The sequence below is a fragment of the Pseudonaja textilis genome, chromosome 4 (assembly GCF_049901715.1).
Source record: "Pseudonaja textilis isolate UNSWEBS1 chromosome 4, rPseTex1.2, whole genome shotgun sequence".
NCBI classification, from domain to species: Eukaryota; Metazoa; Chordata; class Lepidosauria; order Squamata; family Elapidae; genus Pseudonaja; species Pseudonaja textilis.
In genome coordinates this window covers 50,028,445-50,055,197 of record NC_141993.1, presented here as the reverse complement: position 1 = coordinate 50,055,197, position 26,753 = coordinate 50,028,445, and the positions used below count along the sequence as shown (strand labels likewise).

At 38.7% G+C, this 26,753-nt stretch overlaps 1 protein-coding gene across 5 annotated transcripts; it reads right to left on the bottom strand.

Moving 5' to 3' along the window:
* Positions 1–122: 122 nt before the first annotated feature.
* On the bottom strand, positions 123–26,748 carry UBTD1 (ubiquitin domain containing 1). 5 transcript variants are annotated; one of them, XM_087932907.1, is made up of 4 exons: positions 26,637–26,748; positions 2,680–2,749; positions 1,771–1,998; positions 123–1,239 (listed from the first exon to the last, which is right to left on the bottom strand). In XM_087932907.1, the coding sequence occupies exons 3-4, from the start codon at positions 1,943–1,945 to the stop codon at positions 854–856; spliced, it is 561 nt and encodes a 186-aa protein (XP_087789033.1). In that variant the 5' UTR covers positions 1,946–1,998; positions 2,680–2,749; positions 26,637–26,748; the 3' UTR covers positions 123–853. The 5 variants fall into 5 exon arrangements, with proteins under 5 accessions (XP_087789033.1, XP_087789032.1, XP_087789031.1 ...); XM_087932906.1 differs by lacking the exons at positions 2,680–2,749; positions 26,637–26,748 and adding exons at positions 12,720–12,802; positions 23,792–23,908; XM_087932905.1 differs by lacking the exon at positions 2,680–2,749 and having other exon boundaries at positions 26,637–26,659.
* Between the last annotated feature and the right edge of the window lie 5 nt (positions 26,749–26,753).

The following is a 26,753-nucleotide window of genomic DNA, read 5'->3' as shown; positions in this document are numbered from 1 at the left end:
CTCATTCTTTGTTATCCCCTTATTTGTACTTAGTAGTGTACTGTACAAAATGAGTCATTAACATATATTATTAATTTTGATATGAAAAAATTGAACTAAATCTTCACTGAAACAGGCACATGGATAGTTGGAAAAAGATTTTATTGATAAATTACACTGGGATCCATATACACAATCCAGGCTGCACGTACCACACTTATCTGGATCAGCAGTTATCCATAGAACTAGGATGAGCTGACTTGTAGAACGGTCATCCTTGATACCAACCTCCGTATAAGCAACAGCCTAGATATGGAAGAATTAGCCCTGGTCATTGATTTATTTACTTTGGGCCTGAGGCAGTAGTCTCTCATGTGAGAGACACTTTGGTCTCATGCTTTCTCTAAAAGCTTTTCAGTACTCAAATGGGAGCTACACTGAGTCCCTGAAAAGAACTAGACTCACAATCCATCATTTCAGGCTTACAGTCCCAATGTGGGCAACTCCAACTGAACTAGAATTGAAGGGAAAGGAAGGAGACATTGTTTCGGTGCCAGCCGAGCCTAGAAATGGGTGAGGTAACTAATTCTTTGGAGCTTGGGGAAGGTAAAAATCTAGCCCAGATAGTCATGAGAAGCAAACCACTGGGAGAAACAGAAACCACTTTGAATATTGCACATCCGTACTACTGCCCAGGTTGCTGACTGTGCCCTGCAGCGAGACAGCATGTGCAACCCTTCAAAGGCTTTGGACTCTGCCAGTCTGCTTTTAAATGCACTATCTGTTTCTCTAGATGCATAGAACAGACACCTGTTCACACAGGTTTCTGCTCAGTCTCTGGGTCAAACTGGGAGTCACAACAACTATCTCTAGCTCAGTTCCTTGGTACAGAAGGCTGATTGACAATTACTTGAATTACAAAGTCTTTCTGGATTTTAGTCTCTTGCAGGCGGGTCCTATCTGTCAGCAACTTGCCAGAAAAAAACCAACGTTGCCATGCAGGCTCCAGTCCTTCCTGGGCGTAGAGTTGCTTCTTAAGTTGTCCAATTGTGTCCGTCATGCTGGCATTCAGACGTAGATCCTTGCCAGATGAGAGGCGCACTTTCAGTGGGAATTCACGGCGAGTATTGGGTGCCGGTTCTGGAGGTTCTGCTCCCTCCTCTTCACTCCACTCCATAATCAAGTTAATAGGTGGTGCCAGGCAGTATACAGGAAGTTGGTATCGGTTACCCAATTCATCATAGCACTCAGTAAGTGAGCCTGTAGAGGAATGAATACACCATTAGAGGGCATCAGAAGCTTAAGGAAAAAGAAATCACAAAATTATTTTGAGATCATCTTAATTCTAAACTAAAACTTTCAAGCGTAATCTTTCTGTTTCTCTCCAGAACCTGGCTTCCTTTCTGATACCATGATGCTGCTCAAACCTAGTCACAGACTCCTGTGCCAGTCTTCCATTTCTATAGTATGCTCCGGTTTTATCACAAAGTGATCTCACCCAGTGGTTTCATGTAGATGTAGAGGCAGCACTGAACTCTATGACACTCTGCAAATCAGGGGCTGCAACCTGCCTCTCCCACTCCCTATATACAACCTATAGCAAGGAGAAAGGCAATCCTGCTTACTCCTATAACCACAGTTAAGAGCATGGATTTTCTTCATAGACATGTTATGTGTGTAAATGCATGCTTTTGTATTTTATTTTAGTAGAATGAAGTAGCTCTGAGGAGCAATATCCTTCAAGTTCTAATAAGCTAGCACATCATTTCTGTTCTGTACTGAGGGACATACCATGAGGCAAGGTAACTCCAGCACCATCAATAATGGCTTGTGCTAGACCATGATCATTTGCTTCCACAGCATAGGCAGCAGCCTTGAGTGCATCCCAAATCTCCTTGCGTCCCTCAAAGGCAGGGGCTGTGTCCCAAAATTCATCCCGCTTGCTTCTTAGTTGCCCATCCGTCATTGGGTAATCACTCTTCCATTTGGGACGATCCTTTTTTAGAGGTTCATTCCGACCTGCAAAGGGATAGGGACGTTTTAAAACAGGAAACTTCAAAACCTCTAAATACATCTTACAACCACTGCTTCATCTTTTTACATCAAATGCTGGCAAGTTGCACCATTCCTTGAGGCTGTGACAGCTTTTCCTAGTTAATTAACCACTACTTTATCAGAGATAGGATTAATTAAACCCTGACTAATATTTTTCATATATGTGTGATCACAAACTCCTTATATGAACAAAGAAAGCCTTAATATTTTTAAGACTTCCCATGTTTTAATCTGAACATACCAATTTTTCCTCAACTCCCATCTCTATATAAATCCTACAAACTTCATGTTACATTTTTAAAATTCTGCTAAAATAACTGTTTCTGCTTTTTTCTTTCTTAGCTGTGTCATCCAAAAACTGAACAGTTTAATAGAGGAACAACTAATAGAAAACAGAATGCTACACATTCTGAGAAAGATGAGATCATCACTGAACTGAGAAGCACTATGAGTGACAATATTTGCCTTTGTTGCTTAAAGCAATGAATGCAGCATACATCATTTTTCTAGCAATTATAGCATCTGACGTTACTAAAAACACTGCAAGGGAAAAATTAAACCAGCCTTCTCCTATCCTGTACTTTCCACGTCTGCTGGATTCCCCCCCCCCCCACTTTAATTCTCATCCAATATTATGGGGCTTACGGTAGTTAAAATCCAACACATGTGGGAGACATCAAGTTGGAGAAAGCAGGACTAAATTTTCTGTACGATTCTGTTAAAAAGAAGAGCTGTGATAAGAACAAACTCAGCGACATTTAAATAGGACATGATATCCTCCAATCTAGATCATCCAAACAGATTGGGGTGGGGGAGGCAATCTGGATATTGTGATCCCAATCCATCTGAAAGACACCATTAATTTAAATAAGGCTACATAAAATACTTAGCTCAAGAAAGACTGGATAATGCATACATGGATATGAACAAAATAGTTAAGACAGATGTGGACACACTTTATAGAGTTATAACATCAATTTTTTCATTAAAAAACCCCCACCAGAACACTGAAATCTACTACTTACAGGCAGACAAAAACAAACAAACAAAAAAAAAACCAGGGGCTCATAGGTAGAATCAGTTATTTACTGCAGTTCAACCATGTTGGTGTATGTGTGTGTGAATTAATATTTTCAGGAATGGGAATTCTTTTAACATTACACAAAATCCTGGTCAAAAGTAATAAATAAATATCCTATTTCAGAGATTGAGATTGCTGAGACTGAAGTAAAAAATAAATGCCAGGGTCAACAGGATTTAAAAGCAGAAGGCTCTGTGTTCAAAAACGAAGGTGCTACTCACATTCCTTGCTCAGTGAAAGAGAACTAGATGGTGAAAACCAACAGTTCAGATATGAAAAGTACAATTACTGAGAAAAGGATAAAAAATTCACTGCTCTGTATAGAATACTGAAAGACAGCTTTAAAAAGCCAAATCATGTGACAGTATCACTCAGGACAAGTCATAAAGACACTCCTTAAGTCAACCCTAGTCTGGAATTATTTTTTAAGTTTCTTTTAAAATTAAAATTAATTTAAAATTAAATCTTTAAAAAAAAATATTTTTTTTGTCAGAATACTTCCAAAGTGGCTCTTTTAGAACAATTCCACTTTAGCAGCAATTTCCTTTTACGTGGTAATTGCCAAACCTTTAAAATTTCAGCTGGCAGAATTTCTAGCCAGTGGATATTTCAAGGATGGTTTTTTTTTTTCCCGTTCAATCATGCAATTTTCACAGACTACCCGGACATGTCCCTGCAGTTTTCTAGGCAAGGCTTTTCACATTGCCTCCTCTCAGCAAGGTTGAGAGGAAATGACTGGCCCGAAGTCATTCAGCTGACTTGGTGCCTAAGGCAGGATTAGAACTCACGGACTCCTGGTTTCTAGCCTGGATGATTTAATCACTACACCAAAATTTCAAGTTTAGCCTAATCTAGAGAGGGGGCATTAGACTGGAGAAGTCCCGTTTATGAGGGACTGGGTAAAAATGGGTAGAGAAGGGATTGCTGCAGAGGGCAACTCAGGCTGTAATTTAAGGGCATCATGGAGACAAGAGAGCTGCTACAGCAGGGACGGGTTCTGCCACTGCCTTTGCTTGCATTCCCTCTTTCTACCCCCCCCTCCCCCACCCCATCTCCTTGCTTGCTTCCACAGGCTGCTGTCTCTGTGATAAGAGAGAGGTTAACTGAATGGATTCAAGAATAGGGCATGTGATGCATGTCTTCCTTGACCTCTGTCTCCTCCTTGTCCTCTCACACAGGGCTCTTGTTCTTCCATGGCTGCTGCAGTGGGGGAGGGGGCCCCCTGGTACAGCAATTGCTCTGAAGATTGCTAGCTAAGGAGGCCGGGGATGCAATGATAGCCAGCTGCAAACAGAGGGAAAAACCAAAGGCTTCCTATTGCCTGCAGTTTAGAACGCCTTTCCAAACAAACATACCTATTATCTACAGAGGGAGGTGAAAAAAAGAGGCACTAGGATCAAATGCCTAACACTCTATGGAGCCCAGCTGATCAGAGATGCCCTAGCATATTCTTCAGAATTTTTCATTCTCAACTGGAAGCAGCCTGAGAACAGACCTCAAGAAGCAAGTATTTTAGCGCTTGTTCTTTGATACAATTTTTATTAAATATTTTTTTAAATAAAGGATCTAAACTAATATAACCTATTAAAAATATAAAGAAAGATAAGGATACTTAAAATCAAGAAAACTAAAAGGTTAAACATGACCTCTTCGTTCAGCTAATCAATCCCCTTTGCCAGCCAAGGAAGGCATAAAATCTCAGAATCCAATGATCCAATCCAACCCTTTCTTTTAAGGCTAGGAACAGCAGGACGGGGACTATTTTCCCTAGGATTTATGCTGGAGCAGAAACAGTTAAGGTTCCTTGAAGGGGGGCTCCAATGAAAATTGGGCCTTGGCATGTTTGCTAATAGATTCACAAAAAAAGAAACAAACCTGATGAATTTCCAAGTCATGTGCTTATTTATCCATGTCATTTGGCTGGTAAGCCAGGAAGGGGGAGGCATGTAGAAAACATTAAGTTATGGGGGCAATGGCTTGGTTCACTCTAAGGCATCATCACCGATATCCCCAGCTGTCATCAACATATTCCTAGTTGCCAAGTACCTTACTGTACTGTTTATCATCTTGCAATGCTCAACCTCTAAGACAGGATCAAATGTTAGAGAGATAGTGCAGGAAGACACTGATCTGATTAATTCTGATCTGATCAACCCCCAACTAACTGCAGTCAGTGGAAATTCTGCAAGGATATAAATAATTAGCAGTGTCTTCAGTTTCACAGAAGCCATGAGAGAACTACGTTCTCCCTCCTTTACAATATCCACAAATCCCAAACAGTCTATAGTTAAAAGCTTTGCTTACAAACATCAGGCCAGTAAAATCACATGATGCTGGACGAATAATTGCACTTCATTGCTGCAAAACAGAGAGTCATCAACCTGACTCAGGGAATTAGGGGGTAATGCTGACCACTAAGCTCCTGGGATTTGATATAAGGGCAGTTAGCTTTTCTGACCTGGGTGTACATACACAAAGAAGTGCTTGGGGCAAGAATGCCAGAGACCAAATTTCAAAGACAGCAACTCTTGCACAGAACTCATTGGAACAGACACTAACTTGCACTTCCAATGGGATGGGCAGGATACCTCCTTACCCTGCCCATCCCATTACCCACTCACTTTATTTTATTTATTTATTTATTTTTGTCAGTTGCTTACAAGATAATAGGTATAAGTAAAAATATAGATATGAATACATGGATACATATAAGAAAAACAAACAAACAAAACAATAGGACAGGGACGGTAGGCACGTTGGTGCACTTATGCATGCCCCTTACAGACCTCTTAGGAAAGGGGTGAGGTCAATAGTAGGCAGTCTAAGCTTAAAGTTTTTGGGGTTTGGGGAAGAAACCACAGAGTCAGGTAGAGTATTCCAGACATTGACCACTCTGGTGCTGAAGTCGTATTTCTTACAATCAAGTTTGATGCGGTTAACTTTCAGTTTGTATCTATTGTGTGCTCTTGTGTTGTTATGGTTGAAGCTGAAGTATTCGTTGACAGGTAGGTCATTGCAATGTATGATTTTATATACTTTACTTAGATCGGAATGAAGGCGGTGTAGTTCTAGATTTTCTAGGTCTAGAATTTTGAGTGGTGGCATAAGGTATTCTGCAACGAGTAGAGGAGTGGAGAACTCTTCTTGTGAAATATTTCTGGACTTTCTCAACTGTGTTAATATCAGATACGTAATGTGGGTTCCAGACTGATGAGCTGTATTCAAGTATTGGTCTAGCAAATGTTTTGTATTGTAATATTACCAGAGAAAAAGCTACGTAAGATTAGGTTAACAACTCTTAACGCCTCTTTGGCTATGTAGTTACAGTGGGCTCTAGCACTTAGGTCATTAGAGGTGAGTACTCCAAGATCCTTGACAGAGTTTGGATCATCATACAGGTCTTGACTATTCAGCCTGTATTTTATTTTCTGATATTTTTTTTTGCCAATATGTAAGACAGAGCATTTCTTTGTTGAGATTTGAAGTTACCATTTGTTTGACCATTTTGATACATAGTCAAGGTCTTTTTGAAGGGTAGCAGTATTGTCTGTGGTGTTGCATAGCTTTACATCATCAGCGAAAAGAACGCAGTTGCTCTTAATGTGATCACAGAGGTCATTTGTGTAGAGTATGAAAAGAGTTGGTCCTAGAACACTGCCTTGGGGGACACCACTGTAGACAGGTACAGAATTTAATAGGACACTCCCAATTTTGACCATTTGTTGTCTGTTTGACAGGAGTGCTTCTATTCAGTTATGCAGGTGTCCAGAGATACCATAAGATTTTAGTTTTAGGAGTAGTTTGTCATGTACCACTGAATCAAAGGCTTTACAGAAGTCTATTGCTTTGCCCTGATCGAGTTGTGTAGTCCATATGTTTTTGCAGTGTAAGAGTTGCAGATTACATGATAGTTTTTTCCTGAAACCAAATTGTTTATTAGAGAATAGATTGTTTGTTTCTAAGTGGAGGATGATGGATTGGTTAATAATTGATTCCACGACTTTACAGGTGACGCAGCATAAAGAGATTGGTCTGTAATTTTCAACTAGGCTGGGGTCTCTGTTTTTGAAGATGGGGATGACTGTGGTTTGTGACCATAGTTTTGGCAAGGAGTTGGTCCTGAAAGATTTTTCAAAGATTATGCTTAGAGTTTCGGCTATGGCAGTGGATAGCTTTTTTAAGAAGTAGGCACATATTCCGTCCAGTCCAATACAGAGATGATTTTAGATTGCGTAGTGCTTTTTCAACATTGTCTTCTGTAAAATCAATATGTATTAGATCATTGTAGTTGTCTGTGGTTCAACTAGGAAATACTGGGCATGATCCATTGCTGTTTACAAATACTGAGCCAAAGAATGTGTTAAAGAGGTTGGCTTTAATAGTGTCATTGTTGCATTAGGTCCTTTCAGGAGTGGGATGCATCTTGAGTCTTTTAGTTCGTTGTTTACAAAATTGTAGAAAGCGCAGGTGGAATTCGTGCGTAGAAGGTTTTCTTCTTGTTTAATGTGATAATTGGCGCCTTCAGTTTTTATCGGGTAGCATAAATTTTTGGATCGGCTTTTGATGTTGGCAACATGACCAGATTTATTTTTCCGCCAAAGTGATTTCTTTTTGGATTGAAGCTTCCTTATTGTTATAGGTCATTTGTTTTTTCTGGTTTTGGGAGTTGTTAATGGTACATATAGTTTGATGGCTCTTTTGATTTCAAGTAAAAATATGTTGGAATGGTCTTCAACAGTATTGCATCCAGTGAATAGAAATTGCCAATCAAGGGATGAGAGGTGGTTGTTTATAAGATCATAGTTGCCTTTTTTGAAGTTATAATTGGGGATTCCATCGTTGTGATGATTTTTGTGTGGACGTATGTTGAGACAAAAGTCAATCTTTAATTTGTATTCCGTAAATTGAATTCAAACTATTGTAGAAGATAACTTCCATGAAGGACATTACATAGCAGAATCAATCACCTTGTGCTCTGTTTATCAGGCTCTGCATTTGACAGGGGAGGTCCTCATGGGCTGTCAAGGCACCATCTCCTTCAAAAGAGACTACACTCACTCAGTTGTATCAGAGAATCAACATTATTTGATAGCAATAATCTCTTTGGCACCCACACATAAAAAACATGAACGTGCATATTCTTGCACCAAGGTGATCCAAAGTCAGTGACACAAATAAATGAAGGAAATCATTCAAATTTTCCATTCCCTGTTTTGAAAAAGGCTACAGTATTAACAATAGGTTTGAGGATTGGAAAGAAAGAACAGATGGACAGAACCTAAGTCATAAAGGATGGCCAGAAAGCTCTTCTTGCTTCGTTAGCTGGATTTCGTGCAATCTTCATTGGCCGTGTATTTCAGCTTTTGTTCCAGCTATGGCAGCTAGAAAAACATTATTTTAAAATGAAAGCAGAGGATCTGTGGATGCTAAATTCTGTGATTATTAAACTCCAGACAAAAAAAAATAAACATATTCCTACTCCATCGTCATTCAGTCTTTTGCCCAGCAAGACGATCTCCTTCAAGGCAGGGTGGGGTTTCCCCAGTGGTCCTCCCTATAGTGCAGGCATGTTCTCTCTGGAAAGGAGGCAAGACAGAGTCAGATTCCTTCAAGCGATCCCATCTAGACTGCCTGCACAAGGAGGCTGAGTTTCAAGTCAGCTGTGTAAGAAGCCTGTGTTGCAGATTAAGTCTAAACAGGATGGTAAACTGAGGGAAAACTAAAAGTAAAACATATTCTCAAGACAGGACAAAGCTGTAATGGCAAATAAATAAATAAAAATATCTCAGGCTCAAGTCAGTCTGCTTTTCTGCTAAGCCTCCAAAGTGATAATTTCATTATGGATGATGATGATTGTGTAGCTCTTGTGGGTTTTATGCCTGCCCTGGCAGGGAGAGAAGAAATACTGTCCTGAATAGGATATTATTTACTGCCTAGTATTAAAGCTGACCTATAAATAAAAAACAAATCCTGAACTAATGGTAAAAAACACCCAGGCCAGTTTAAAGTAAGTTAAGCAACAATGTTAGGTGAAACTTTTGAAACAAGAGATCGGAATGTCAGCAATCAACTAAAATTAATTAAATTCCAAATTTTAACTCCGTATTTGCTAAGCCTCAACGCCAAAGTGTGCCTGCCTAACAAACAGGAATTATTCTCTCTACCATTTCAAGACCTTAGAGAAAGAAATTATGTGGACGTGTTTTCTTGTCATAGCTGCATACTCTAGCTAGCTCCCCAGCCTAGTGACTTCCAGATGTCCAGAATTACAACTTCCAAAATGTGCAGCCATTATCAGCTAAGTCACTAGGCAGAATCGAGTACTATTTATTGGAAAGCTACCTCCCCCTTTCATGATAGATTCTCAGATCTGGGCCAGAACCAACTACAGGTAGTCCTCAACTTAACAACAGTTCATTTAGTGACCATTCCAAGTTACAATGGCAATGAAAAAAGTGACTTATGACCATTTTTCACATGACCACTGAGACATCCAATGGGCACGGGTTCAAAACTCAGATGCTTGGCAAGTGACTTATATTTATGACAGCTGCAATGTCCTGGGGTCCCATGAGATCCCTTTTTGCAACCTTCTGGCAAGCAAAGCCAATGGGGAAGCCAGATTCACTTAACAACCGTGTTGCTAACTACAGTGATTCTCTTTACAACTGTGGCAAGAAAGGATGTACAATGAAACAAAATTCATCCGTCTCACCTAGCAGCAGAAATTTTGGGTTCAACTGTAGTCGTAAATCAAGGATTACCTGTAAAAGCATTTATAATCCTTTTACTATATGACAAATTTCAACTTGTAAACTTATAAATAGGAAATAGAAAAAGGTGTTAACCAATTAATATATCATATAATAGTACACGATTTATCTTAAAAAAACAAGGTCTAGGCTACAATGTGCATTAATATTACTACTGAAGTTAGTCAGTTATGACAGTACTTCCAACCTTTTCGCTCTGCAGCTATCTATTCCTTATGCACTATACATGTCCGCCCTCAAAATGCTACAATTAGCCAACTTAGGCCGCATGTCTTGACCTTCTGATTGAACCAAAGGTGATAAAAGGAGAACCAGCTTGACAAGCCTTCGGAAAAAAAATATAGGTAGTCATTAACTTAACAATCATTTGTTTAGTGACTACTGGAAGTTACAACAGCACTGGAAAAAAAAGATTTACAACCACTGCTCGTACTTACAACTGTCACAGCATCCCCACAATCATGTGATCAAAATTTGGATGCTTGGTCAATGGTAGATATTTACAGCTGCAACATGCCGGGGCCATGTGATTACCATTTGCAACCTTCCCAGTCAGCTTCTGAGAAGCAAAGTCAGCGGGGGAAGCCAGATTCATTTAAGACTTGCATAACAACTGTGGCAAAAACGTTCATAAAATAGGGCACAACTCAGTGAACAACCACCTTGTTTAGAATTGGAAATTCTGGCCCCAATTGTGGTTGTTAAGTCAAGAACTACCAGTATCTCACTTGTGAAGTGGATTATCTACAGAGAGAAAGAACTGCACGCAGCTACCTCAAACCAAAAGTAAGTAAATATTGTATATTTTAAGTATTATGAGCTTTCTAGGCTTTGGGACAGATGACCTTCCTACACTCAAGGGCTCTATAATCAAGCTACGGCCTAAGTCACAAAGGACAGGTATGGTAGAAGTTATATGAATAAAGTGTTAAAGAATCAACAATAGCTGGATATTTCACTGTAATGATCACTATCAATGCCAGTCACTCTCACATCATTAGAAGTTTAATAACACCCAGGAGATGCATTATTTCAACCATCCTTCAAAGCTAAATTACCTTTATAATTTTATTTAAAGATTATATATATCCAGTATTAAGTAAATTCATCAACTTAATCATGTGAAAATCCCAGAAAAAGGCTAGTTTACTTATATTGTAACTAATTAGTATTCTCATTAAAATTATTTAATGGGATGGAAACTTTCATCCTAAGGTTCAAAAGTGAGCTGCTAGCCTTCTCTATCTAGTCCTTTGAGATCTCTGAAAAACCTAAAATCCCTGACTCCTCTGAAAAGGAAGGGAGATAAAGGAAAAATGGCTAATAACCAAAGCAGATTATTTTTCTATACTGAAGTAGAAAATATAAACTTGTGTCATGTTCACCCTATGTAGACAAGCCTGCTTCTTCGGGCCAAACTTCAGGAAGGTCTAAATATCATTTCTACATTAGGTTATACAGTTCAGCCGCCCTTCCAGAAAACAGAGTCATGCTTCCTCTTTTCTATTAACTTTAATGTTAGTGTTTTTGTCTTTACTTTTCCGAAGAATAAATCTGGATTCCCACATTGTGCTAACTCAATAGCTAGAGCTAGAGCTGAGTTACAGTATATGTAGCATCAGCATTTATAAATCACAATGACTAGATTCACACAACATGATAGATAGATAGATAGATAGATAGATAGATAGATAGATAGATAGATAGATAGATAGATAGATAGATAGATAGATAGATAGATAGACAGACAGACAGATAGATAAATGCAAGTGTGACATAAGGGTATATAGCCACAGCATAATTGTTTGGATGCCATATATAAAATATTTAGAGCACTCAAAAGAATAGGCCAATATCCCGAGGCTGATATTTTTTAAAATGTGAAAGACAGCAACAGCACTTAGACTTATATACCACCCCATAGGGCAGTTTACTTAATAACTAAAATATTTTATTTCCATCAACATTTAGCTTAATCATCTCTGTGGCAAGCAAGATCTAAATTATAATTATAAGGAATAAAGGAAAAGATTGAGTATATGGTACACGTGATTATAGTATCATATATACTGTAGTGCAAAAACAAATAATAGCATCTCTTACAGCACTATCATGTTAGCTATTGAGTTTGAAAAATGTAAAAACAAAAGCTGCAGCAAGGGAATAAAAGCTAACGTTTGTATACATTAAGAATCTCATAGAATTTAACAGAATAAATGTAAAATATATAAAATCATAGAATTTATAGAATAAAAATATTGTGAAAATAGGATAAATATCTACCGATAATATTAAATGTCTAATTTCCAATGGATAAGGAAACACAACATAAGAGAAGTAAACTACATAAGCAAAATTTTTGTGTGTGTGAGAAGAAGACGGGTTTCATTTCAAGTTGCTAGACTGGTTTAAATTACAAAAATACTTTAAATGCTTTTTTGGAACAAGAAGAATTACAGTAGCTCATTACTTGATAAGGTGCACTTTGTGAAGTTTTCAAAGAACTAACCAATTTGATTGTGTATTGTTAGAGCAGCCATTGAACCGGATTTTTGGAATTTCTTCATAAAGGTAACATGCAAGCAAAATAAAAGGTACAATAAAGATTACTGGCATAAGAGATGCTTTTAAAACATTCCCTGGTGAAGGAAAACCAAACTAAAGAGTAATAAGAGAGAATTAACTGAGAAGAAATAAGTGCCTATGGTGTCTTGAACTGCTATAATTTCATGTACGAATTATTTAAATGAATTTGTACCCATTGTCAACAATAGAATCTGCAGAAAAGAAAACACATAAGAGGACTACAATAATGACAACTATTAGAGTACCTTTCCTGAGTCTATCCAGTCTCCATTTCTTCACTTATAGGATAGATCAGAGCTCCCCCACCACTTTGGGTCCAGAGACATGTCTGGAAAGTTGGAAAGGATGTTATGGTCTCTTCCACAAGATATTGTGATGTTAGCCAAGGCTAATTACAAAAACCTGTTTCCCAGAATGCAAACTGATGTACCCACAGCATCTTCTAACCAGGATGCACTCTAAATGCTCAAAAGGCCTCTACCTTTTGTCTGGTAGGTGGGCATACTTTTTAACCTAAGCACTGGGATATTGTTCCCCATTCTTTTTATCTTATCTTCTAAAATGTTTTCAGTGAATACACAACATTAATAGCAATCAAGATTAAGGTTCAAGCTGACCCTTTACTCCGCATCATCCTACATCCTAATTTTAAAACGTGAGGTGGGGCATGAATCTAGGAAGTAGGTACAAAGGAGATAACCTTAAGCTCATGGACCTAAGTGGGGCATTAGAGAAAAAATATTTTAAATTATGTTGAAAACATTTTTATTCTTTGAACGACATAAACGGAATTTCACAAACAGAAAACCAGTTGATACTAGCTTACTACCTTAAAGTTCTACTTCTAGACTTCCTGTACGCATCATAGACTCAAAAACAAAATACAGGTAGTTCTCAGTTGAGGACAATTGAGGCCAAACATTCTGTTCTTAAGTGAGACATTCGTTAAGTAAGTTTTGCGACATTTGCCGCATTTAACCATTTTTCTTGCTACAGATATTAAGTGAATCACTGCAGGTGTTAAGTTAGTAACATGGTTGTTATGTGCATCTGGTTTCCCCATAGTCTTGGCTTGTCAGAAGTTCACAAGAGGAAATCACATGACCCCGGGACCCTGTAATCATCTAAATATGAGTCAATGGCCAAGTGTCTGAATTTTGACCGATGGGGATGTGCTGGAATAGTCATAAGTGTGAAAAATGGTCATAAGTCACTTTTTTCATCGCCATTGTCACTTTGAACAATCACTAAATGAACTGTTGTAAGTTGAGGTCTACTTGTACTACACCAGACAGGCTTTTTTTCCAATTAAAATATAGCTTTTACTATGTTCTTGCAACACTGATCTGGTAAAAATTAATATGAAGTTAAATTTATAAAATGTGTATATATGTTGATTTACATATTTGGAGCTCAGGAATACATCAGTCAAAGACAGTAGAAAGACAAACACAAAAGGTGAGAACAAAGAGCAATTCCTCCAGCCAAAGAACAGGGAACGGGAGAAAACCTAAGGAAGCGGGGGGCATGTCAATTCACAAACTGTCCATTGAACTTCCCTAAGCAGGTTTCCCTGCAAAATATGACCACAAAAAAGCAGTTTAGGAGCTTGGTGAAACCACTTCTCTTGTGGTATAACCAACAGAAGGGTTATATATATTCAAAAGTTCCAAATCCCAAAGGTATTTTTGTTTTAAGATTGGCAAACCATAACAATTGCCCTTCATCAGGAAACCGATTACGTAAGTAGAGTAACAAATATTCATAAATATTAAAAAGGTAATTGTGTTACTATATACAGGGAGTCGACCTACAACAGTTCATTCAGTGACCATTCAAATTTAAAACAGTGACTTATGACAGTTTTTCACACTTATGGCCATGGCCGCATCCCTAAGGTCATGTGATCAAAATTCAGATATTTGGCAACTGGTTCATATTTACAACAGTTGTGGTGTTCCGGCATCATGTTATCCCCTTTTGCAACCATCTGACAAACGAAGTCAATGGAGGAGACAGAGTCAGTTAATAATTATATTACTAATTTAGCAACTGTAGTGATTCACTTAACAACGGTGGCAAGAAAGGATGTAAAATGAAGCAAAACTCCCTTAACAAATGTCCCACTTAGCAACAGAAATGTCGCTCAATTGTGTTGGGCTCAATTGTGGTCATAAAACAAGGATTACCTGTACAGAACTAAAGCGAAGTCATTGTGCTGTCCTATTCACTCACGCACACATGTAAGGGTGGGCTAGTAGTTTTATTAAAATTCCCCAGCAATTCCCTTTACTAAAAACCCAGAAGTGTCCCAATCAAGTTCACCCAAAAGCAGACCAAGGCTAGCCCACCAGTTACCAAACCAGAGAAATCCACTAGGAAAAATTAAATTCACAATACAAGAGGGTGCATGAGCCAAGAAAAGTCCAGAGTTCACAAGGCACGATCCAAGGCAAGACTGGAATCACAATGATCAGCTAGGAAATGCACACATTATTCCCAGCATCATCTCCATCTGTCTGCTGTGTTTAAATAGCGCCACCTTCTGGTGCAGTTCATCAAGAGGGACAAAGCTGCCTTCTCATGAGTAATCAGGCTGACCTTCACTGCTCCTGCCTCTTCTCTGCCCTACCAGTTCTCAGATCAGTGCAGGAGGCAGTTCCTCCGCCTCCTCATCTCTTACCAGCTGCAGCTGCATGCTTTCTCCACCTTCAGCCAAATCACTCTGAGCTGGCTACTTGGAGCCACTGACCAACTCCTTTCCTGAAGTGCCCATGACTAGCTTATCCACCTCTGAACTAACATCTGGGCAAGCCTCTGGAGGAGTCATCAGTCATACTATAGTATAAATGCAGCCTCTTTGGTATGGAAAGGGAGAATGCATACTGTATTCTACTTGTCTTGCTTGAAACAAGATGTTGTGTGTGCTATATAAGTTCTATTCCATATCTTCTTGCCCAGGCATGTCTTTTGCACACAGCTGTGCCCACTTTCTCCTTCCTCCTGCCCGGCATAAGTCCTTGCAAGACAAATTGCTTTGCATAAAAGAGACATTCTGCAAGAAAATAGACAGATCAGCTTTTTTTGGGGAAAGAGCACTTCTAGGAGCTGTAAATGATTGATGATTTAGCCAAGAACTACCCTGTCCATTAAATGATGGTAGCTGTGTAGTGTTGGGAACTGTCAAGACTATACCTGCGTGACAATCTACGCAGTGCTGTACTATGTCACACAGAATATTTTCTTCTCTTCAGCCCCAATTATCTTTTGGCTTAACCGAGTAAAACTGGAGCAGACCAAACACAACACGGCCAAACAGATTTAGCATTAAGCAGCAGAAGAATGAAAATGCTCTGCTGAAAAAAGCTTCATCAACCTAGGCCTTGCTTCTATGAAGCTTGGCTCTACCTCTGGAAAAAACCACATGGTTAATTCAGCACAGAAGAGATAGGAGCTAATGTCATCATATTTTGCCATCCAGGATGGAACTCTCCTACCATTTCATACGGTAGGACAGAAAATTTTGATCAGTGCTATTTCTTAGCTCGGCTGAATGATGACATGATCAGCTGCAATTGAAGATGCATGACATCGAAGATGTATGACATTCATCTTAATTTGCTTCTGACAGTTTAGAGTGACAATTATACGTAATTCTATTCTGCAAAATGACTTAGAATATAGCAAAATAAGAGCACTGCATTAAAGAGATCTTCACTGGACACCAGAATAAGATACACTTAACCTGATCCTTTTAGTTGCTAAACTAAGGACATAAATTCTTCTCTATTGAATTTGTGAGCCATACCTTCAAGCAGCATAATCTAAATTTAGGATCCCAGGTGAGATTGCTACCTTGGATGCCATATGGGAAGGCAGCTGGGTAATATTGTCTGAGCAAAACAAACAACAGGCCTGGGAGCTGGGGATTAATTGATGACTGTTATAGGTGAGAAGAAGTAGATTCTTAGCACTACTAAGAAGTTGGCTTATGAAGAAGTAGATCCCCCAATCGGGTTTATATAGCATGCAAAAAGGAGACAAAGGCCATTCTTACTATGCTATGAAACCTATTTCCACCCTAACTTCATAATAAAATCAGTTGTTTACAGGATCAGCAAAAGTATGCACAAAAAAGAGTATACATGTGCAGAAAAAGAAACCAGAGGAGGGAACTTCAGCAACATTACTGCAAGTGTTAAATATTTTAGAAATTGAATACAAATTACTTTCAAAAATTGACATGAATTTCTAATTGATATGCATATCCATATAATTTTATTACCAATACAGTAGACTCTAGTGCCCAGACCAGGGCTGTCAAACTCGATTTCATTAAGGGCCGCATCAGGATGTTTGACCTCGGGGAACCTGGGTAGGTGTGGCCAATATGACATCACTCATGTTGTAGGGGGGGGTGCCTGTGGTGGCCCAAGCTCTCTGCCAGAGAAATCGGGCTCCCGAACTCCGTTTTCGGCTGTGACAGTCTTCTGCAACCCTCTGCCAGCAAAAACAGAGTTCAGGAGGGCCACATGTTGCCCTCACAAGCTCCTTTTTTGCTGGCAGAGGCATCACAGACCGGTCCTTCATTGTTTCCAAGGCGGCAGCGCAGGCCAGATCTAAGCACCCTGCGGGCTGGATCTGGGCCCCAGGCCTCGAGTTCGACAACCCTGGCCTAGACTGAAATAATAAAAAGTAAAGGTGATACCGGTAGGAAAAGTAGAATTTTTCAGTTTGTCCTCCTTTTACAAATTTAATCCAGGCCCACTATTCCTATGTCTTCCTGATATATTTTATTCAGAGTTCTTTGACTATTCTTGGTGTGTGCTCTTTAAACTGGAAGATATGGAATATTTAAAGATGACAATTTTCAAAACTAATGACATATTTTTCAGTTTAAATGTGCCTTACATCAAAGGTTATAACTATATATTGCACATTTTTAAATATATTAACAGCCTTGTGAATGTTTCTTCACAAGATGGGGATCCAAGTGTGTTATTGAAAAGGTTCTAACCTCCTAACTCACTGGACCTATATAGTTGAGACAGAAGCAGTACACTAGGAGAGGGAATATTGGAGTTAGGAGGGAGAATGTAGGAGCCAGAAAACAGGGTAAAAGAAAGGATCTGAGAAGCTGAAGAAGAAACATCAGCAGTACATAAGGACATCTGTTGTACATGTTGCAATTCAAATGTCTTTAGATTAAGGCCAATGAAAATTCATTTGGGCAAGACAGCATGAGTTTACACTCATGATATGGCTAATAAAACCCAGTAAAGTTTATTTTACACAATTTAAGCAACAGTGCTGTAAGCTATAGGCATACAAGACTTATCCCAACTGGCACTTCTCATATTGCCTGTATGCCTGCAAAAATAAATCTAATGCTGAAACTACAATTCTTGGACAGGAAGACCATATCAATAATGCATAGGTTTCCTGCCCCTAGAGATTAGGGCATCTTCTACCAGGAACTGAAGACATTTACTTTCAAATAAGCATTTGACTCTATTGTTATTTAGGTTAATTATTGATTCTGGCTCAGTTGTTTTTAGCGTTGTTGTTATTTTGGGCTTTTTGCAACTGTGTTTTAATGATTTGCTATTGTTTTTATGTTTTTATATTTGTAAATTGCTGCAGTGACTATTTTTTGGAAAGATAAAAGATCCATCTAAATTGAGCCTAACTCTATTAATGGTATTTTTAAAGTACCCATTCAAGGCAAACCTCTCTGATATTCCCAGATAATCACCAGTCAAGTACCAACGAAGACAAATGTTCACTTAGCTTCCAAATTGGCTACCACTGTTACATACTGCTTACTTTATGTTGCTGTCTGTGACTACTTTCTGGAAATCAAATACATGGCATACATTTCTTAAATATTAAGTCATTAAACATTACCAAGATCGGAAGGATCTACTTAAATTGATGTTGCTGTTTTTATTTCTACTGGACGGGAACAATATTCTTGCAATGGGAGAATGAGAAATCTTAGTTAAGAAATGCCTCCTTCCCCACATACATTATATACAAGCATCTGATGAGAGATTGTCAGCCTCCTTCCCCACATACATTATATACAAGCATCTGATGAGAGATTGTCAGCCTCCTTCTGGGAAAAATATAGCTTACAAGGGTTTCTCTTAACCCACTTACTCATCCCTCCTACTTCCTGTTTCTCATTTTTTGCCTCCTACAAAATAGTAATTATTACTGGAAGCAAGAGACATGCAATTGCTATCAGTGGCTATATGAGCAAAGCAAAGGCATGAGTCAGTTCCACAGTCCTTTGGTGGGGCCAGTTTCTTGTTTTAACAGGGTGTATTCCAGAATCACCCTGTTCAAAGAGAATAAACACATCAATCATACCATATAGCACCCAAACTAGATAACTACTTTTAGAGTGGGTATGTATGCTTTGCTTATAGAATTCTAGAACTTTATATGAGTTTATGGATCATATGTAAATTAGTAACAGATGTAGCTGACTCATCAACAGATCTATGGAATCTAGAATTCCCAGTCAGGGAATTTCACAAACCTATCAGTACATCAAATCCATACGTTAACCATTTGCACATTAGGTTTATCCATCTATGTAAACACAAGAATGTTTTTTTTAATTCCAATTTATTATAGCCATTGGATTCTGAATTTGCAGGAGCATTGTCAAAATAATTTGGGCCCAAATAATGCTTTTGGATGGAGACTGAATTATCATTCCACCCATAACTCCAATGCAGTCATCTCTGGGGTGGAGCACATGATTTTTGAACAACAATGGACCCATAATTTAGGACCGGAAAGCAGAATAATAGCCTTTGACACTTGGATAATTAGAGAATAAAAATGCTTTAACTATGAATTCCATAGAACTTCAGTGTTCTTAAATAATTAGAATATTTTATATCATACTTACTGGATAAAACGGGGAAAGAACTATCCTGCCACTCTTTGAAATTTCACTACAAACCATACTCTACAATATTTTAAATATCTTTTTCTTAGACTAAAAATGCCATTTTACTAAGTAGTTTCTAGCTAATACTTTTTTAAAACATTACTAAGGATGTATTTATGCTGTGTGTTTGATATTCATCCAAGCTCATATTTGCAAAATGCCAGCAATATATACTTGGAGTGCCACCCTTTAAGAAGTCAAAGCTACTCAGCTTTTTATGACAGCCAGTGTATTACTTAACATCACAATCTTACACTTTTTACCAAATAATAAGACCCATCTCATTAGGTTCAATAATACCAGTATTGCAGCCTAATGCAAATAAATTGATATGCTGATAAAATTAATACATAGAAAGATTAATTCTTTAGTCCAATAATAATACATTTTCTTCTGGAAAAGTGTAACTTCTCACAATACTTTCATCTTGTATCAGAAAATCAGTAGATACTGATAGTAAAAATCTTTAACACTGGAAGGAAATATATTAAGAAATACATAATACCATAGTTTATTGGAAACATCTAAGTTCAATATGAAGTATACAACAGCAACTTGTCAGACTTTGAATCTTGAAAAATCTGCATTAAAAATATCTTGGGACCTTGTACACTGAAATCCTACATCCATGACCAAGCTATAGGCTTTCCTATTTCTCACAATCTAGCTATTCGTAATAGATATTTCAGTGATCCCCATGAAGAAAATTAGATATTCTTTCCCAAGATTTGCAAACTATGCCAAGAAGTTTACTTTTCATTTTAAAGTACACACTCAGATTTTCAAAAAAAAAAAAAAAATTAAGAAGGAAATCCTAGTCTTCCACACAAGAATTTTAAAAGAAATACCATTGATACTACATTGCTTTTCTTTTTGAGAGTAAGCAATATTATGCCATGTACAATAATCAAGAGACAGTAGTAAACAAAAAAAAATTATGGCATGGGGTAAATAGAAAAAAAAGGAAAATATAGTAAAATCTAGTTTTATGCTATCATCATTCACTACATTTCTCCACATCTTCCTATCCTTATATTTTTGCTTCTGACATGCCTGTACATTGCTTCATATATTATTGTGCTATCTGCTTTTTAAACATCTCACTTCTCTTTTTTGAGGATCACATCAACTTGATCCAACCATGAATTGTTCAGTTTCCCTTTTCCCTTGGCCCATTCATTCTTTTTTGCTGTATTATGTTGCAATTTGATCTTCATTATTTCCAATATAATTGTATAATTGTTTCATACGGATTACCATTTTTGTATTTCTACACCCGTTCAGCACTCATTCATTCTTGATCCTCTCTTATGTGACCACACACATTTCTTAAGTACCCCATTCCCAGGGCATTCAATTTATTTTTATGTTTCTTCTAGTATAGCTTAGTCTCACAAGCATATAACAAAGTGGATAGAAGCATATTCTTATACATAACAATTTTTCACTTCATTCAACAACATTCATTCTTTGTAACAGTTCACATAGTATCTAGTACAATTCTACCAGCATTTGCATGCCTTATAATATTTCTTCATCTATGTTTGTTTATTTACTATTCTACCAAGTTACAATTTACTTGCTCTAGTTGTTGACTATTTGGGTATAACTTGCAATTGTTCATTCCATTTTCCTTGTCAAGAAAAGCTACTTTGGTCTTTGGTACATCAATTCTCAGTTCCATACTCCCTTTTACATCATACCATGTGAATCACTCAGGTTCTCATAACACTTTCTGCCTAAAAGTATACACCACTTCACACCCAATCTAGATATGTCTTCATGTTACCACAAGCATTCCTTAAACATCTACCCATCTTTACATTAAACAACCAAGGAAATATCACACACATTTGTAATATTTCCTGCTCAATGTTGAACGCTATGCATTCCATTTATTATCACACATGCTTTACTTCCATCAGATATTATTCATATCATTTTCATCAATGCAACTTCCTATTCACCCACATTCATAATTCAGATTTACCAAAACTTTTCAACAAAAATTTTCTATATTGCACGTCAACAAACATGCAATATAGTTTATTTTTCACATTCATATACATCTCAATGACTTGTGGAACTACAAATTCTGGTCTACATAGCTCTTGTCCATCATAAAACAAGTTTAGATTTTTGGCCATACCCTTTTAGTCAAAATTATGCTAAATATTTCCCCACAAAACTCTAGTTTTTTGCATTTAACTCATGCTATCTTTCCCTTTTTATATGGGAAAAATACATTCTTCTAATTGTCTGGCAGAGATGCAGTTTTCACACACAATTTACACAAGTCATGCAATCACTCAATATTTAAATCACATCTATAAATTAATATTTCTCCTGTTACACTATCTGCGCTTACAGACTTATTTTTCAATGTTCCAATATGTTTTTTTTCCTATTTTTTCTTAGATGCTACTGTTTATAGTATTTGTTTCAATTCTGTTTGATATATCACAATCTTTCATACTCCTCAAAGCTTTTGGTCACTTTAGTTTCATCCCAAATTACAATATCTGATCTATTTTTAAGTCTATTCACTTTGCTTGAGGCTGTTTGCTCATTTCCTTTCTCCATTAAAACTGCTCTGCATTTTCTCTGCCTTTTTAAAGAATAACTACATCCTTTGCAATTATTTTTTTGCTCTACACGACTATACAATATTTTTACATTCTCATTTTTTAAACATTCTCTTATGTGTATTTTTCTTATCCACTATCTCTTTCATCATTTTTTGTACTCCCTGTTAGGATAACTCCACATATGTCTGTGACAGTCTGTATCATTATTCTTTTCACTCTGTTCCAAGTAGCTACAAACCAGCCTTAGCCCTCCACAGACTGGTTCTTCTGTTTTACAAGATCAGTCTTGTTAAAAAAAAGATGCAAAAATATCAAGCATCAGAGTACAGTACTGTGTGTAACCAATGGTATCAGTCTCCCCACAACTCTCAATGAAGTCTGAGGGGCATCTTAGGACAAGCTGTTTAATGAAAGCAGACCAGCTGTAAATCTCCTGGTCTGAAACCCAAAAATAATCCTTCTCACAATAGAGTTCCCTGAAGCAGAAAATAGCAAGGGTTCATTGATCATTCCTCCCTGCTTTTTATCTGTTGTTTAAAAGCATATGGGGAGATTAATCTGCAACTTTAAAAATAAAATTTAATCTTGAACAGTGAAGCACGGAAACTAACTTTTCCATCCCTCTATGATTATTTAATTACTGAGGCTTCTTTTTTGCTGAAGTCAGGACTGCTCAATCCTCAAAAAGCCTTTATCAGTATTTATGTACCACAACATTTGGAGTGTCAAATACTGCTGATGACATTGTTAGGTTAGAACAGTTTTTGCTATTGATCCAGCTAATGCAACTACAGCAGAGTGAGACAGTTCTTAGTCTAGAAAGGGAATAATAATGCTATTGACTGACATGGACTAAAGAATCAGGGCAGATCTTATGCACATGGGTCTACATCACAAAGGATCACATGCATGCATTCAAGCAGCACAGATTCTGTGTCCCAACTTGCAAAATTTACACAGGAACTTTGAACATGGAATCAGACAAGGATTTCTGATCCACATATTAGTGAAGGCCATATTCCTTTAGTGTAGCAAATACTGTAGTCCTCTAGGATGTGTTTTAAGGGTTTCTATATTCTGGCGTACATAAAAATCAGACAGCAAAGCCAAATCTCTGTTTCTGGCAGGATGAAACCACAAATCATTCCTCTTAGGAGTACATTTGGATGGAGCATGTGTGCTGAAACCCTGCTAGCCCCAAAGCAGTCCTTAACCCAGCTAGCATGTCTGCATTAGTGAGAAGAGGAGGCACAGCAGTTTCCACTTCAACCTGGTGAGACGGGCTGGACTGGCTCTTACATAAAGTGAGTAGGCAAGTTTCCAGATCACCCCAAATTCCTAGAGAAGGAATTCAAGGGACCTGGGATTACTCTCAAAGCTTTGCACTCAGAATGGGAAATAACCCCCCACCCCACCCCAAACATAGACACAGAGAGAGAGAGAGACATTTCTGTAGAACCTACAGAACTCTATAACCCGGGAGGATAACTTCCCTATTTCCAGCAAGAACGGAGGTATAGAGAGAGAGATGCCCGCTTCACTGCACGCTCATCTGAGCCACACACCTGGGCAGGAAAAGAGCGCGGAGGCACCCTTTCTCAGGCTTGGGACGGGTCGCGCTCGGTGCCCGCTTAGAGCAAGGATCGTGGTTCCCCCTTTAGGCCTTAAGGAGAAGCGCTGTACGGAGAGCGGCTCTCGGTATTTACAGAGCCTGAGCTACCCCCTTCCCGAGGGCCCCGGACGGTTTAGTTAGGGAGCTCACCGGCTCGCTTGCGCGGGTTTCCCGGGGTGATCGGCCCCTCTCTGCGCTGTCTTCCCACGCAGCTGCCCATGGCCGAAGTCCCACGGTGCAACTTCAAAGGACCTGCGTGCCTGAGCCCGGCTCAGGGCTGTCTCGCCCCGCATGAGGCAAAATCCCAGCTCGCCCTCCGGACGCCCAAACTTTGTGAGACGCGGTTGGGGGGCTTTCTCCTCCGCACTTCAGATCCTCGGGTTTTCCTTGCAAAAGAAAAAAAGAAAAAGGGGGAAGCCCGCAAGCAGGCTCCGTACTGCCGAAGCGAGGTCCGCACCGGGCAGGCCCAGGGATCGGTCGTTTACAGCGCTACAACCGCCACCCCACAGAGCTCTGAGCCGGGATGAGTGCCGCGGCCCTGGAAGACACTTCTGGGCTCCTCCCTCTCCAGGTGAGCATGTGACTCGGCGGCCGGAGCTCAAGCCCCGCCCCGCCTCCTCTCCGCCAGGAAGCGGATAGTCCGTGACCCTGGCCTCAATTCCAGCGGCGAGGGGACGGGCGAGACGGGGCTGCAACGGAGGAGGCGTAGGGCCAAAGCAGGGTGACACCCTTCCAAACTCCTCCTAGAGGACTAGAATACAGGCGAGTTAAGGGGAAAGAGGCATTTCCCTCCCAAATGCCAAAAGGCTCAGTGGAAAGGTGATTTCCCGAAGCTACAAGACGCACCGAATCATTTTAGCTTATATACAATAATGTTACACGCAGTCAGCCTATATGGTTACTCAACGTGTCGTGCAAATCAGTACCATTGCTTTGAATAAACAATTCAGTTCTCAGCAGGGGGCAGCAGCTGGCTGATTCGTTTGAATTGGGAAGCTAAACCAAACCCAATCTGGTTAGAGCTTGGCTAGGAGATTACGGGACAATTCCAGGTTGGTAGGTCAACCTCCTGAGAGAAAACAGCAGCAACCCACTTCCGTACAGTTGCTAAGAAAATAAACCACATCACTGTGCCAGCTCACTTATGGTTCAGCTAATAATGTATAAATACATAATTCACATAAAAAGCCATACATGACAGTGAAAGTGCTCCAACTGCTTCCTTGGTACCTGTTCCTTTTGTGCATGGCATTTGGCCTGGTAACTGTTTCCCAACCTTTACAACTTTTAAAATGTTTGGATTTCCCATTGACTGAGGAATTCTAGAAGCTGAAGTCCACACCTCTTAGTTGGGGACCAGTGATCTAATTGATGCCACATTTCTTTCATATCTCAATTTTTTTTCTTAAAAAGAAAAATGATTTATGAGATATTTAACTCTTTAGTTGGTTCCCTTCCTATGTTTACATGCTTATGAACAGCAATTTAAGCCTGGGTCCACCTAATTCAATACTGTCGGTTCAACCAATTTGCATTGTGTCTCCTGAATTTCAGAAAAAAAATTTGTCCATTGTTTTATGTTTCCAAAACAAACCATACCTATTCAATTTAAACAATTAACTAAGAAGTAAATTTTTAAAAATATTCTGGTAGAAGACACTCATCAGAGCCACTTTGGGGTATTGCACCCAAGACAACTGCATGAATATATTCATGAAATCACCAGGAATCAAGCACAGTTCAAAGGCAGTGCTTTCTTTTTCTTGCCCTTTTTAAATGTTCAGCGCTGCTATCCCATCTAAATTTACTCTATAGTTAGGATTTCTCTTTCCTACCTGTGATCTCATTTCTATCTTATACACCCATTCAGAACTGATACCCAGGAAACACTGAATTAATACAGTTGCTTGCATTTGCACAGCTCATTGCTCAGATAAAACCCGGTCCTAAATTGTGGCTCAATATATCATAGGAACTAGCTCATATAGTTAGCTTATGGTTCTGTGGGTTTTGCAAGCTCAGTTAGATTTGATAAAATATTATTCAAGAACCATAGCTTAGAATAATATAGAAACATGAGTCACTGAACCATAAACCATAAAGAAACAAATTCAGCTACTTTCTTAAACTCAGCTACTTAGCTAGATTGTGACTTGCTAACATGTCACGTCAGCACAGAGAAAAAGGTTCCTTGTCTTCTGTGCAAAATTGATAGTTGCAATGCTTAACTCTCTGTTCCTGATAGAAATGAGAGACCTGATTGCAAAAAAAAAAAAAAAAAGACTCAAGACAAACTCCACTCCAGATCACTATAATAATGACCTAGCATTATTTCTGGAGTGGGAGGGTGGGGGAGAGAGTGTATCATGCATAGATTTAATAATATGGAAGTAAACTGCTCTTTGGGGATATGTTTTCAACTTCTCTAATTAGCTTACACCCCCCAGATTTCATGGGGATTTGCCAAGAACAAGGTTATCCCTACTGAGCTTCAGTGGCCAAAGTTGATCCAATTGGCTTACTCAATCCACTTTTATTCGTTTGCATGATATACTGAAACCAATGGACTAGGTACATGATACTAAAATGTGGTTGGCAAGTTCTTCAAGAATAGCCGAATGTTGAGCTGGTCAGTGATCCAAGTTTTGGGGGGCTATCAAAAGCAATTTTGTCCATTTCCTAGTTTTGATTAAAACGCATTGAGTATTAGACATAAAACGTTTTGAGCTATTCAACATAAAAAATATAGTCACTACTTCTTAGCCCTGTATAACCATTTCTAATAATACAATCATATAAAGTACATTACTTGATGTTTATATTTTAGATTGGCAAGCCAATAAAGAGACTCGGGTCGTTTGGGTATTTTTGAAATGACTTCTGATTTTTATACACAGCTTCCCATCTTGTTCCAAAATTAGTATCTTGGGAAATACAATATCTATGGTTTGCACATTATTTGCATGCTCTTTAAGCAAGAGGCTAAGCTTCTTACCCTCCATAATTGAACCTTAATGCCTACTTTGCCCTTCGGCTCCGTTGCCACAACCTTGGCCCGCAGACCCGCCTAGAAACTCGCGCCGCTATTCCTGCCAATCGCTGGAGGGGATTC

Bases quoted from the DNA above. Each gene is read 5' to 3' on its own strand.
- UBTD1 (XM_026701209.2), bottom strand. From the start codon at position 23,861: ATGGGCAGCTGCGTGGGAAGACAGCGCAGAGAGGGGCCGATCACCCCG. The intron at 1,999-23,791 runs GTGAGCTCCCTA...ATCCCTTTGCAG, and splicing joins AAACCCGCGCAAGCGAGCCG to GTCGGAATGAACCTCTAAAA. The intron at 1,240-1,770 runs GTATGTCCCTCA...ATTCCTCTACAG, and splicing joins TGGAGTTACCTTGCCTCATG to GCTCACTTACTGAGTGCTAT.